The sequence below is a fragment of the Lepisosteus oculatus genome, chromosome 3 (genome assembly GCF_040954835.1).
Source record: "Lepisosteus oculatus isolate fLepOcu1 chromosome 3, fLepOcu1.hap2, whole genome shotgun sequence".
NCBI lineage: Eukaryota > Metazoa > Chordata > Actinopteri > Semionotiformes > Lepisosteidae > Lepisosteus > Lepisosteus oculatus.
In genome coordinates this window covers 58463760-58478169 of record NC_090698.1, presented here as the reverse complement: position 1 = coordinate 58478169, position 14410 = coordinate 58463760, and the positions used below count along the sequence as shown (strand labels likewise).

At 36.6% G+C, this 14410-nt stretch overlaps 1 protein-coding gene across 2 annotated transcripts in view; it reads left to right on the top strand.

Annotated features, from left to right (window-relative positions):
- cemip2 (cell migration inducing hyaluronidase 2) overlaps nucleotides 1-13876 on the top strand; it is a 37053-nt gene extending 23177 nt beyond the window's left edge. For both annotated transcript variants that reach the window (XM_006626975.3, XM_015368156.2), the window contains exons 14-24: nucleotides 1001-1036; nucleotides 1386-1541; nucleotides 2347-2524; nucleotides 3694-3909; nucleotides 4333-4544; nucleotides 6459-6641; nucleotides 9477-9696; nucleotides 10017-10118; nucleotides 10523-10668; nucleotides 11207-11313; nucleotides 11999-13876. In XM_006626975.3, the coding sequence (XP_006627038.2) occupies nucleotides 1001-1036; nucleotides 1386-1541; nucleotides 2347-2524; nucleotides 3694-3909; nucleotides 4333-4544; nucleotides 6459-6641; nucleotides 9477-9696; nucleotides 10017-10118; nucleotides 10523-10668; nucleotides 11207-11313; nucleotides 11999-12195 (1753 nt within the window). In that variant the 3' untranslated portion in view covers nucleotides 12196-13876. The remainder of the gene's footprint in view (nucleotides 1-1000; nucleotides 1037-1385; nucleotides 1542-2346; nucleotides 2525-3693; nucleotides 3910-4332; nucleotides 4545-6458; nucleotides 6642-9476; nucleotides 9697-10016; nucleotides 10119-10522; nucleotides 10669-11206; nucleotides 11314-11998) is intronic.
- The last annotated feature ends 534 nt before the right edge of the window (nucleotides 13877-14410 follow it).

The following is a 14410-nucleotide window of genomic DNA, read 5'->3' as shown; positions in this document are numbered from 1 at the left end:
AATTAAAAAAAAAACTTCATATACTAATGTGAAAATCACATATATGACTGATATATTGTATATGTATGCACAATACAGCTTTGAAAGTATTTGCTAGGACCACTGTTTAAGACACAGGAAATAATAGGATTGTTATTCAAAAGAATGTGACACCAGATTGTGAATGCATGTAAACAGTTCTAGTTTATGTAAGAGCACATTTTTACACATAGATAAACAGATGTTTGACAAACTACCCAGCCTTGACTTTGATTCTGACTCGTATAAATCGTGGGTTCAATGGCCTTATCTCCTGTCTCACCCACATCTCTGTGGGTGTTTTCATCATCCTTGTGATTGAAATTTTCTGTTCTAAATGATTAGCAGCAGCAGCTAATTAGTGAATGTTAAAAAGAAGCAGATTTAATTAATTAGTCCATTGCAGCTCAAAAGGGCACACCTTGAATTTTATCATTAATATTAATTGTTGTTGTTGTGCAAGGAACAAGGAAGATATGTAGTATATGTAGATATGTAGAAAAAAAGACTAAACATTCCATTTAATAACTAAGAACAGGAGGCACTGCTCTATTCAAGGGGCTGTTGAAGTGTGAAACAGGCTACCCACCCATGTTATTGAAGACGATACCTGCTTTCATTCAAGTCACAGCTGGAAGAGATCCTTGTAACAATTAATTACTAACGACCAAATAGGTTAGATGAGCCAAACAGACTCCTGTTGTTTGAAACTGTTCATATGTTTTTAAAACATAATTCATAACAGCATAACAGAAAACAGCAGCATGTTCTTCACTAGAATAAGTTTCAGTTTTATATTTCAATAAATATGTTCTTTCCTCTCATTCCAAGATGTGGAGATTTCAAATGTTTGCATTTTAAACATGCCTTTGGCTAATTATGATTGACAACTTCTTCAATACTGTTTTATTTTTTTTTAAATAACCACTTACTGGAAATATGCTTTTGGCCTTTTTCATGAATCTGTGTTTTACATTTGCAGTTTTGCTGATAATGGTATTGGACTATCATTTGCAAGGTATGTATGTGTGTGTGTATTACATTTTTTCCATTCAAGAAAATAAGTATTTCCTTTATTTAAATATTTCCTATAAAGGAAACAGTCTGTTTACTAATCAGTTGCTTTTTATTTAATTTTTTTTGGCACTGATAGTTCTCTAATTCGGTGTTTTACTTCTGACACATAATTTTGGCTAACTCATATCATTGACTATAGTCCTGTTGAATGTAATGTGCTTTATCACTGTTGTCAACTTTATCAGGAGGTATAAATAAAAAAATACATTCAAAATGATTAAATGATTAACTCCAGAATAAGTGCTTTAGATGCAATATATGTATCTCATTTTTTATTCTGTTTGTTTCAGTGATGGAAGCTTCCCTAAAGATGAAGGGTCCAGTCAGGAAGTATCGGAATCCCTATTTGTTGGTGAAAGCAAAAACTATGGTTTCAATGGTGGGCAAAACAAGTACTGGGGAGCAGGAGGGAGTGAAAACAGAAACAGAACTCTGCCAAGGAACAGGTAAGGAGAAAGGAGTAAAACACAGAAAATTGGTCGAGGGAAGTGACAGCTTCTACACTTATCTTTTCAGTCTGAACAAGGCTCAAGTAATTAGAAGGGTCCTCTTGGGCACTGGAATTAACTCCGGCAGCTGTGTTCATTTGAAACATCCTTGTAACCTTTTAACAATTTTATCCACAATAAATGCAAGGCATTAAGGCACTTTAAAAAAGACCATTTCTCAGTATTTAAAAAAAGATGGAGTTATGTCAACTAATCTACAATTAGTTTAAAAAACGCAGCCAATGAGCTCCTTTTCATAGACTGTAAACTGTTTCCAATTAACTGTAATTCTCCACTGCTGTTAAACATCATTTCAGTGAGGCTATAACATAAGTGGTGTTCCCTTTTGTCTTGTTTTGCTGAACATTCCTAGAAGGCTTTTGTGTTCTTTCTAAACATCTCTTAGTTACGATGTATTTCTGGCACAAGGGCCTTAATCATGATATGACAGAAAATCATTTGCTAATTAGAGTTTCCTTAAGAGTGGAAACTTATAAATGTTTGAAATGAACAGGATGCCTGTGTTTTAGCAGGAAAAAGGAGGAAATCTGAACTTAATCTGAATAATGTAGATTAAAATATATGTTCTTTCGAAAACAATGTTTAATTGGACTATACGTAGTCAGTTTCTACTTCACTATATAAGGTCCACAGTAGTCCATTTCAGGTTGAAGGAATTGTGGCTAATGGGAATTAAATGCAGAAAATGATGCACTTGGTCAAGAAGTACAGGAAAACAAGTAGTGAGTAACTTTTTTTGCAGAACCTTCCCAATTCGAGGGTTTCAGATCTACGACGGTCCGGTTCGCCTCAGCAAGAGTACCTTTAAGAGCTATGTCCCTACTGCTGACAGATTCACAAGTTCAGTCGGCTTCTTTCTGAAGAACCCTTGGCAGCTAACACCTAAGAACAACATCTCATCTGTCAGGTTTGAAGACAGTGTATGTATTTCCTATTTCTGTAATATCTAACCATTTGGGGTGTACAATTACAGGATTTCCTGTTCATGATTAAGTGTCTGGGTACCTTTTAATTAGTGAAGCTGATTCAAAAGAAGAAAAGTCTTATTCATTATTTTTAACAGTAAGATTTTTTTTCTTACATGTATTTCCCATAAGTTATGAATTTATTAAATATATATATATTAATACCAGAGATGTACAAATTCGTCATGCTAATGGAAAAATGCAAAAATAATATGTTCCATTTAACATACAGTGGAACTGCTTTCTGCCTTTTTTCAGAAAATGTGATCCGCCTCTATAAAAAGTAACTGAATGTGTATCTGAAAGAACTCATATTGAATGTTCTGCTTTTTTATCTTTCTCCTTAGAAAATAGTTTTACTGTTTCAATTTCATTGTGAAAAAGTAATACATTTTCACAGAAATGAACCAAGCATATTGTTCAGCAGTGAAGTGAAAGACTTGATTATTTCTCATACCCACTGAGCAATATCTTGTCATCTTATATGTACCAGATCTGATTGCTGGACATGATCTTTTGGCTCTCTTCTAAACAATCTGTTCTGAATGTTTTTTTTGTGGTTAATCTGTTCTACAGAAAGAACAGGAGTTGTTTCAGGCTTGTTGTTTGTTTCCTTGTGCACAACTTGTGTGGAATCTCTAACTTTTGTGGACAGTGCTTTTCTTTTGTGGCAGTCCTTTTCTTCTGAGGAAGTACATTACAGAATGTAAAAAATGATGGCATGTGTGTGTTTTCCAAATTTTTTGGACATGAATTCTGCTTCCCTCTACTGGCTGTTTATGACTTATTTGAAAGCATCTTCTGCTGGATTTCTTAGTGCACTTTTAAGGTTCAAAGTAAAATCTTTAATTAATTTAGTAGCATGACTTTTGACTGGTTAAGTTGTCTGCATTGAGCTGTTATTAATAAATTAATAATCATGGCAATAAAAAAAATTCCTGAAAGTAAAACAGTGGAGTCTCCTTTTTATCAAGCTCTTCCTCTCACTAGGAATTGAAAGCAAGTTCCTTTTAATTCAAAAAGTGTAATTATTTGAAATCCTGATTGCAACAAAAATACATTTCCAAAATGCTTTGAGTATTTGTTTTTGCATGAACAATAATAGTTTTAAAATTGCTCAACAGGTGTCCTTAAAGGTTTTCTTTGGGAAACCGGGTCCTTGGTTTGAAGAAAACGAACTGGATGGAGACAAGAACTCAATATTCCATGATGTTGATGGATCTGTAACGGGATATCCAGATACTTACGTGGGCAGAATGGACAACTCTCTGATTCGACATCCAGAGTGCATTAACATCACTCAGTGGAATGGAGTAATATGCAGTGGCAGATATTCCCAGGTAATGTTTTGTGAATTGAATTAATTTTAAAACATTGAAAATGCAATATAATAGCCTGAAAGACCTGTTGTTTCAGTACTACATATTGTAAGAAACAACGAGGATTTCAAGATTTTACACTCAAATGTATTTCTCGTGCTGTGTAACAAATAGTATTTTAAAGTGGCACTTTTTTGACAGTTGAAAAAAGGAACACTTCTTCCATCATCATCATCATGAACCTTATTTTATATAGCACCTTTAAAGGTATCTTACCAAAGCGTTCCATTAGCAGGATTTTTAGTGAATAATTTAAGGCATGTGAAGATACACATGGCATGAAACCAAAGAAAAAAGCTGAATGGTGACGTGGCTTAGGTTTATCATGCATGACAGAAATCAGTTGGATTGTGTCAAGAATCCTCCTCTCAATACTCCTCCCAGGTCTTCATTCAGACATGGGGCTCTCAGAATTTAAGCATGTCCATGTCCAGGGATGAGTACCCCAACAATTCTATGGTGCTGAAGGGAATCAACAGCCAGCGAGCTGCCTTCCAGCAGTACCAGCCAGTGGTCATGATCGGCAAGAGCTACACCGTTCACTGGAATGGCAAGGCGCCCAGAGACACAGTGCTGTATCTCATTAATTTTGACAAGTAAGTTTGCCTACTGCCAAATATAATGTTGTTTAACTTTTTTATGATCAGTAGTATTATTATTATACTTATATAGCGCTCTTTTGGATACTCCACTCAAAGCTCTTTACAGGTCATAGGGACTCCCCTCCACCACCACCAATGTGTTGCCCCCACATAGGAGGCTATGATTGGGAAAGGGCAATGGGTAATTTGATCAGGGCACAGCCCTACTCTTTTTGAGAAACAGCCTGGGATTTTTAATGATCACAGAGAGTCAGGATCTCAGTTTTACGTCTCATCCAAAGGATAACATATTTTACAGTACAGTGTCTCCGTCACTATACTGGGGCATTAGGACCCGCACTGACTACAGGGTGAGCTCCTCCTACTGGCCCCACTAACACCTCTTCCAGCAGCAACCTTAGCTCGAGCAGCAATAACCAGGGAAATAGCAGATCCTTCTTTGGAATGTCATGTCTTTTGCCGAACCGCTTTATACCATACGGTGCTGTGGGAAGCCGGAGCCTACCCGTCAAGCAACGAGCGCACAGCAGGGTACAGCCTGGATGGGCGCCAGTCCATCGCAGGGCAAGAGCAAGCCAATCATACATGGGGACAATTTGGAGGCCACAGTAAGGGCTGAGGGGGGAAATATGGCCGGGATAACTCCCTACTCTTATTGAGAAATGCTGGTGGTCTTTAATGACCACAGAGAGTCAGGACCTCGGTTTAACGTCTCATTCGAAAGACAGTACCCACTACAGTATAGTGTCCCTGCCATTAGGACCCACACAGACTGCAGGATGCGAATCCCCCGCTGGTCCCACTAACACCACTTCCAGCAGCAACCATAGATTCCCAGGAGGTCTCTCATCCAGGTACTGACCAGGCTCAACCCCGCTGAGCTTCAGTGGGAGACAGTTGAGAGCTGCAGGGTGATATGGCTGCTGGCCTCTTTGGAATGTGTTTTTATTTATTATTAACTCGATATTGAGATTCCAAACATTAGAACTCCATAAAAAAGATTATACATTTTTTAAAATATGTTTTGGGGGCTAGACACTCGAAGGTGTCACATTAAAGCAGACAAGAAAAGTACTGTATGCTATTCTTATACTTTCTGTTTGTGTGTTTTTATTAAATGTACAGTATAATCTGGGTAGGCTAAGGTAGTATTATGAACTACGACAAGCAAAAGATATGTGTATGAGTTCAGTTCAATCAGTTAGAGGTTTGTTTTTGAATTGGCAAAATTTGCAGCATGTTAGTGTGTGGTATTTCCAAGTTTAAAGTTTAAGGTGTAGCTGCTAATCAGTTGTAGCCACAAAACTAAAAGTGACAGACTTGATAGCACAATTGGCCACCTGTACCTGCACCTGAGATATCCAGGGCCTGTCCATTGGTCTTGTACAGACCCACTCAGCTGACAAAGGCAGGGTTTGGAGATTCCTAGCCTGGAGATGGACAGTAATAGAGTCTACACAGTGAACCAGAATTATCACATTCTCTGAAATAAGTGCACTCATATGACCATAAAAAAAAATCAAAAACTGTTTGTGAAAACCAGTGATGTAGTGCAGGTTGGAAACCACAAACTTTACACAATCTTTATATGCTGAGATCAATGGAATTATATCATATTATAAGTAATTATGTCAATTATTTATCCTGAAGGACCATTTGACCAATGGTGACATTCTGTCACACAACAGCACCTACCGTATTGACCATCTCTCAGGTCTCATATTATCTGGCCTTTCCAAAATCCTTCCATATCTAATATGTTTGCTATTGAATGGACATCTTGTGAAATTTCTTTGCAGGTATGTTTGCACTGTTACCTGTAGGGTCGAATATTTATATAAATCAGGAACGTTATGTTATTTTTTGTCCTGGACACACTGTGTTTAACACTTTTTTGTAATTGAACAGAGGTGACTGGATTCAGGTTGGCCTTTGCTACCCTACAGACACTACATTTCAAATTGTGTCCGACATCAACGACAGGCAGAACAACACCTTTGACAATATAGAGGACTATGGACCTGTCAGTTCCCTGGAGGAGTTACAGAAAAGACAACTGGACAGGAAGTACTTTTTTGACAAGAGCACTGGGTGAGTTTTGTGGTATTTCGCGGTATGCTGAGTGGTATTTAGTGACATTCACATAATTCTCTTCAGTTCAAAAAGATTCTTCTTATTCATCTTGATATAATCATCCAGAGATTATAAAGTTAGCAAGTCATTCATTAGGGCAAAAGAATGATGTTTCCTTTTAAAGTATATGAAAGATAATTGAACCTAGAAAGGAGAAATGCATCTTGAAATCACATCAAATACAATGCCCTTCATATTTATGTATCCTCCAATGCAATAGAAATGAAAAACAACATATGAGTTGAGTTACTCATATGAATGAGTTGGATGTTGTGTCTTGTGTCTCAGTTCTAAAAATGAATATGTAAAAAAATGAGTATGAATAATGTATGTATGCTTTTTTGTATGTAATTCAAGGGTAGGAGGCATGTACAACTAACTTTGTGTCTGCTAACTTTGACTTACTGTTTATGCTCAAAAGCGTGGATTGAGAAGCCATAAAATCATTCCCTCTCCTGTAGCATCGTGTTAAGATCATTCATTCATCATTCAAATCCATAGTTCATTGCAACAACTGGGTTTAACTCCCTCCCTAATTTGGAATCATAGTGGTCCCCTGGATAAGTGTTCATAGAGCTGTCTTTAACATACAGTATATGCAGGGCATGAATCAGAAAATAATTTTGACAGGGCTTACCATTTACTTTTGATATTGCAGCATTTTCAGTTATAAACAGCAGTGTTTGAATTGGGTTTCTAGAGGTCATTGCAAGCACTCATGTCACTGGAAGCTCATCTAAAAAGAACAATAAGGATGAGTATCCAATACCAGCCTGAGGGATAATGACTTAAAAAATGACTTCCATTTTTGAAAGATGTAAGCTGCAGTACACATGTAGGTATATAGGTGAATTTCCATGATACAGCATCTCTTCACGGCTGTGCTGTATTCAGACAAAATGCAGTGTGACCTTTATAAGTGTAAAATATTTTTCCCATATATTTCTGAACTTAAATGTTGTAAACACTCCATTCCAATTTGTGATTTACCACACTGATTATTCATATAACATAATCTATGTACTGGTTCTTTTGATTTGTTCTAATTCATTGCAGCAAGTTATTTTGTTACCCAAGACCCTTGTTTTACATCTTGCTTTCCTGAAATGGAAAATGTAAAGTATTTGTAGCAACGCACACCCAGACAGTACTTTTAAAGTTCAACAACTAAAAGGAAATAATTAAAAAAACTACAGTATGTACTTCCCAGATAATGGGAAATTTTATCTAGTACTGAGAAATCCAAGAACAAAAAATATTTTTGTATCACCAAAACTGCTGTGCACATTTTCCATTTTGTTCCTTTAGCGGCGTCTCTGAAACAAAACTGTTTCCTGCTCGGTGCAATCACAAATTCCTTCTTCTGCCAGTATAGTCCCAACGCCATGTTGTCAGTCTCACCTAAATGCCATTTATCTTGCCCACCAACTTTAAAGCGCAAACGTATTCCTAGAAACCGCATGTTCATATTTTTGTCAGTTCCACGTGTTTGTAGGCTGTGAACAGAATGGTCTCAGCTTTACATTTAATAGGCAGACTTGTAAACATTTAAACTGGCAGACGTAATAGAAATTTTATGGAAATGGTTTTGTGCTGTGGAATGTAATAAACTTGGAAAGGATACAGCTTAATATATACTTAAGCAGGAAGGCCAGTAGCAATCATGTGGATTTAAAGCCTAGGCTTGTCGTAATATTGCAATGCACATGTAGTTGGTGAGATTTGCATCTCAAACAAGACATGTAGGTTGGCTTTTGAAAATCACGTTTTTATTTTTTGCTGCATTTACGTTGTGCTGGCTTAAATCTGTGGCATGAAGTTTTAAAAACAAGGCCCATGGTGTGCGAAGTGTGTGACTAAAAAGATTATCATTCACTGTGTTGCATGCTAATTAAGAACATGTAAGTCTTTAAAATCCTGATGAAAAAAATCAAGGAGGGTATGAATTACCAGACTCGGGATCATACAGACTGGTTGCCAACTGAGACACCTTTAAATAGGACAGTACTCAGCCATCAAATGAAAGGATCAGCAAAAGTCACTTTATGGAAATGTATTAATCTCTTCCAGAGAAAATGCACAGCAGTGTACTGTATGTTATGCTGATGCTGTACTACACTTCTCTAATCTTTCAGACTTCTGGATTATAAGAACCAACAACTGATAGAGCAGGTTTTCACATTGCTTTCTTATCTCATTTAGTTCAGGTCCTGACAGGTGTTTGAAGCCCTCTGCCTGAGAGGGGAGATTGCCTGCAGCTACAAGGGGCATCAGTTTCAGAGTAGCTGAGATAAAATATTAGTATAGAGTATCCACCGTAGAGCCACTATATCCTCCATCTGCTTTTATATAGATGCATTTCCATTGAAAGCATTTGTAAAAGCACTGATTTAAGTCTAATATTCCTCTCTAAATAAGATTTTATTAAAATGCAAATGTGATGTCGCAAACGTGTTGCACCCGAAAGCCAGTTCTTCTGAACCCCCTTACAATAGCTAACACGTGCAACGAGAAACATTAATGGCTTTTCAAAGTAGTGAAAGCACATCCAGTTTAACGTCTGGAATTCCTGTGCAGAGAAGACGGCTCAAAGTACTGAACCAAAATGTTTGCTTCTGAAAGTAATACAGCAACCACCTGTCCAACAAACCGTGTAATTCCGACAGCTGTTTTTATAAGAGAGACATGCAGTGTTATTTCTTCAGCAGTGGAACATTCTAAAAAAGCTTCAGTTCAGACAGTTGACAGTCTTTTGCATATTTTAATGGCTAATTGTACTTTTTTTGTTTCTAGGCTTTTGTGGTTGTTCCTGTATGCCAGACACAGCAGAGACGGTCACAGTTACTGCTCCCGCGTGGGCTGTGAGCGACTGAAGATCATCGCCACGACAACCTCGAAAGAGATCAGCAACTGCATGGCAAAAGCTTACTCAAATAATCCGAAACCCCCAAAGGCTCTTATTCCAATGCCACCACCTACCACAACACCGTGCAAAAACTGTGGAGCTTCTATGGTAAATCATTTTTTTCTTTCGGCTGGAGTAAAAATACTTCATGTGTGTCAACTGAAATTGTCACAAATTGATAGTGATATTCAATACTAACACACATGAGGTTTATATTGTTACTACTCATTAGCTTCATGTTTTTTGTGGGTTCACAGCATAAACACAGAACTATTTCTGGATTTCTTTTATTTTTAATTAACAATGAACCACTGTTTTTACCCTAATAGGTATTGATAATCAGGTTTCAGTAGTCCAATGTATGTACTGTGAATTGTTCAATTATTCAGTTTTACACCCCTGAACTTTAACAAATGGTTTTGTTTCAGTTGGTCTTCACAAGTGATCCTCACAAAATCTACCTCCAGGCTCAGATTAAGTCCATCAGCAGTGAAGAGCTACAAAACGGCAATGAAGAATCTTTCATCACCGTGAGCAATATTACAGTTGTCTCTTTTTTTTTCAAGATTATGCAAGATGGAGAAAATTGGTTTCCTTCCTGGAATTCATTATTACATCCTATCCTTAATCCTTTTGCAAATTTCTTTAGCAAGAAAGACATTTTTATCTAGTCTACCTGAGTCTGCTAAGTACCCTAAATGGAAATATTTAAGTCTTGTCATCCTTAGAAGGACAACACTGCATTCTCCTCTCTGATCCTATGAAATATTACAGTACACAGGATCAGCCTATTTCTTTAGCTTTTGGTAAATCTGTAGAGAATTTTGGTTCTGGTGTTTATTCTAGCGAATAAAACTGGGAATCCAAAGAAGCTGGCCTCTGAGATGTGTTGGTGTCTGCTTGAACTCATATGCATATTATTTTTATTTTCAAGGTAAATGCTGAAAAGTTCCCCTTCACAGAGTCTGGATTTTTTCTGGTTACTGTGGATGCTTGCACTGGCCGAGTGACAAAGAAATCAGTGTTCCCCGAGCTGGAATCTAAAATGGAACAGTATTTGAAGACTGGAATTCCTGAGAGGTAAGAGCAAGGTCTTCGAGTGTCGTATGTTGCTTCCCATAAAGTTAACAAGTAGAATAAAAAAAAAAATTATCTACGTTCAGATTTTAAATTTTAAAGTTAAGCCAAAAATAAAGGAAAAAACGTTAACAGTTTCCATAACTTTCTTCTGTCCTTCCATCCATTTTCTTCATCCAGTACAGGGTTGCAAGAAAGCTTATCCCAGCAGGCAACAGGTGCGAGGCATGACACACCCTGGATGGGATGACAGTCCATTACAGGGCACACACAGACGCAAACACACACACTCATACCAGTGCCAGTTTTCCCAGAAGCCTATTAAACACAGGGAGAACACACGAACTCCACGCAGATAGCACCAAGATCCAGAACTGAATACAGGGGCCCCAGATCTGTGAGGCAGCAATGCTAGCCACTGTGCCAGTGATATTGATATGATGTTGATATGAATTCTGTGACTACTGATCATGTTGCTACACTGTTTCTGGTGATTCTTCACCTCACTTATGTCATCTTGTGCACTTCCGTCGTCCCTTAGGTCAGTTGTTCTTCTTGGAACTCGAGCAGTGCAGAAGGGGCTTGGCAGCATTGCTCGGTATTTTGTCACACTGGGAACAGCCAAAGAGGCAGATCTGAAAAATAAAGGTTTGTTTATAAGCACCATAACTTGTTGATTTATAAATTATTTAATGCATTTTATAAAATATAATTTAAAATACTGATACTTTGCTGGAAAATGGGCCAATATTGTTTCGGTAACATTGTTTAGTGTACTAGTAAGCTATTACTCCAAGAACCCATTTCTTGAAGAATCATTCTCAGCATCGTAACTAGAGTACTACTAGTCCAAGTATCTAGACTTGCTACAGTGTATTCAGTTCTAATTTTTTTTTATTTTCACTTGTGTCCTTGATTGCGGTTTCATTGTGGAGGTTGGAGCTGACCAGTCAGTTCACTTTGCCTTTTACATACTCAAACTTTAAGAATTTATCATACTCAAATTAAGCCCCAATTTACTGCCTTCAGATCTGAAGAGAGTTAGTTCAGTGGACCTGTAGGTTAAGAGTTGTTCTGGTTGGCCTGATTTGTAGTCTGTCCAGAGCAGCAGTATCTTTCTTTAAGTTCAGAGAGTATAACTGAAAATAAATGTGCAGATTGCGACTTTACTAGGGCCTTGTATAGTTTTAACTCTGCCATTTGATTTGACTCGGACACCTTTCAACGTGAAGTACTTTCGGTAGTCCTTTTGTTGGCCTGTTTCTGCACTGCAGAGGAAACTGTGTAGGGGAGAGGTGAATTACTGAACATGTACCCGGATTTTTCTCTTCAGAAAGCTTGGCCTTCTTTGGGTTCCGGGGACCAGCCAGAACCTCTTGGGCTCAGCTTTTTACGGGTCTGAAAGGAGAGAAGCTGGGGCTACTGGAGAAATACATTCCCCTCCAGCTGGAGGACTACTCCTGCGCCAAAACTGACTCGCCCAGAAGGAAAGACTTGGAACTTCTGAAGAGAGCTTTAAGCAAAAACTAAACTCCAAATGTGAATAGAATGAATGTGAACTTGCTAAGTTATTTTATTTATAATATTTCAAGGACCGTGCGTTTAACTATTTGTTTACGGTGTTCAAAGGTTATCGAGTTTTATGTTGCAAACTAGAGATCTCAGAAGCAATGTGTTGCACTTTCTTCAAGACTGAATCAATATCCCACACACCTTTCACCGTTCAAGTGGAAATATGCACAGGAGGGAGAAATCCTGTTAAAAACTATAGCCAAAAATACAACTTCATTTAACTTGGCTTCTTCCCAGTATGAAAACAGAAATCAGGATAAGTATTATACAGTTTAATACATTTATTTTTGTCCTTAATATGTCAGGAAAAAAATTAAAGGGGAAACTTTTGCCACAAGATTACCATTTTTTGCTCTGGGTGCTTGCAACAGGTTTTCTGCTCATAAAAATAATGTGTTTAGTCTCTTGCCAGTTTAATCTCAATTGTTGCTTGTTTGCATATGGGATTTTGAAGCATAGTATTCAGAATTGTGCAATTTGTAAATTTTACTATGTACTATAAGTATACAGCATAGCAGTGTAGATTCTAAATCTTAGAGTGTACAGTATACTGTTATTCAGTTTACTATATGTACTCTGGGAATATTTGATTCATCTTCATATTTTCAAAAAATGTTTTTCTGTGTGGCAATCTGCAGTAAATATTATTTTGTGATTCTAAGCAATGGATAAGCTTAGGATGGATATGGATAAAAAACTTTGAGAAAACTTTCCTATAGGTTATCATGCTGACATAAATTAAGGACAGGTCAATACCAAAGTCATTGTTGCCCATAGCATTCTAGTTTTATATCTAAAAACTGTCTTGTAAATGTTCCTCATGCTTGGATTGGCTTTTAAATGTGGGAGCAGGACTCCTTGTTCTGCAGTTTATAGAGATTGTATTTTCAGAAAGAGTAAATGTAATATTTATCTACATTACTTTATAATAGCAACAATTACACCAGCTGCTATTACACATGTTGCTATTACTAAGTTTACTAGATAAAATATAAGAACTTGAAAAATTGTTTTTTTATAAAAATTACGTTTTGAATTTTGCGGATGTCTTAGTTAATGGTAAGTTACTTATACTCTAGTGCAAAAAGTAATGTAAAAGAAGATTTATGCAGTAATTAGCGGTCTTTAACTGGAAGAATTTTTAACCACTGTACTTTGTTTTTTTTTTAAACTTTTAAAGAGGCACACTGCCATGAATTCATGGGCTGTATTTTAATAGATGTTTTAAGCAACAACAAATAATACCACAGGTTTTTGTGTGGGCTTTACCATTTTATGGGTAGCGTTACTTCTTAAGAATTGTATCTCATTTAAAGATGCATTTTAATTTGCAAAGTTTATGAAAGGGTGATTTTCATGTTTAATTATACCTGCTTTAAATTTCAACATGTACAGTAAACACTGAGGCAAAGAAAGAAAGTAGTATTATTAATATTTCAATCTGTGTCCTGACTTTCATTTCAGTAGTTAATGTTGAATTGCCCTTGGTTGTGGAATGTGAAGGAGACACATATCATGTTTTATATTTCCTGTGGTGCCTGACATTTATTCTGTTATTAGGGTATTTGGAAGGATGTTAACTAAAAAAAACAAATGTAAATATTTATAGTTTGTAATAAAGGAACACTATATTTCCTGAGCTCACTGAATTTTTTCAGTATTTTAATAATGTTATTGCTGTCCAGTTTAACTGTGGCATCTCTGTACTTTCTAAAGCTCTGGTTACATTTTCTAAAAAAACAAATACACCAACGTCAAGGAATGAGAGATTAAAATGAATACAGTGGAACATCGATTATGTTTTTATAGTAGCTTAATTCTGCACGGTATTTTATCTCAATTTGTTTTTTGGGTGTTGGGCATATGTTTTTGGTGTTTTGAATGCGTTTATAAAAATGTTAAGAATAAAGTTGAAAAGACAAACTCACAAACAGACTGCATGCATGTTTATAGTACAGTATTGTAGAAACAGTGCTATACCATACACATTACTTAAGCTTGCAAGATAAAGAACGTTACATTTATTGCAGAAGCTGTTTAGTGAGAAATAATATTTATTGTACATTACATGTGCGCTTTTGCTGGATTGACCCAAGATCACTGGCAAACAATGAAAAACTGGATTATCAATCAGAATAGATGATGATCTGTTTTACAAAGAAAATTTGAAGTG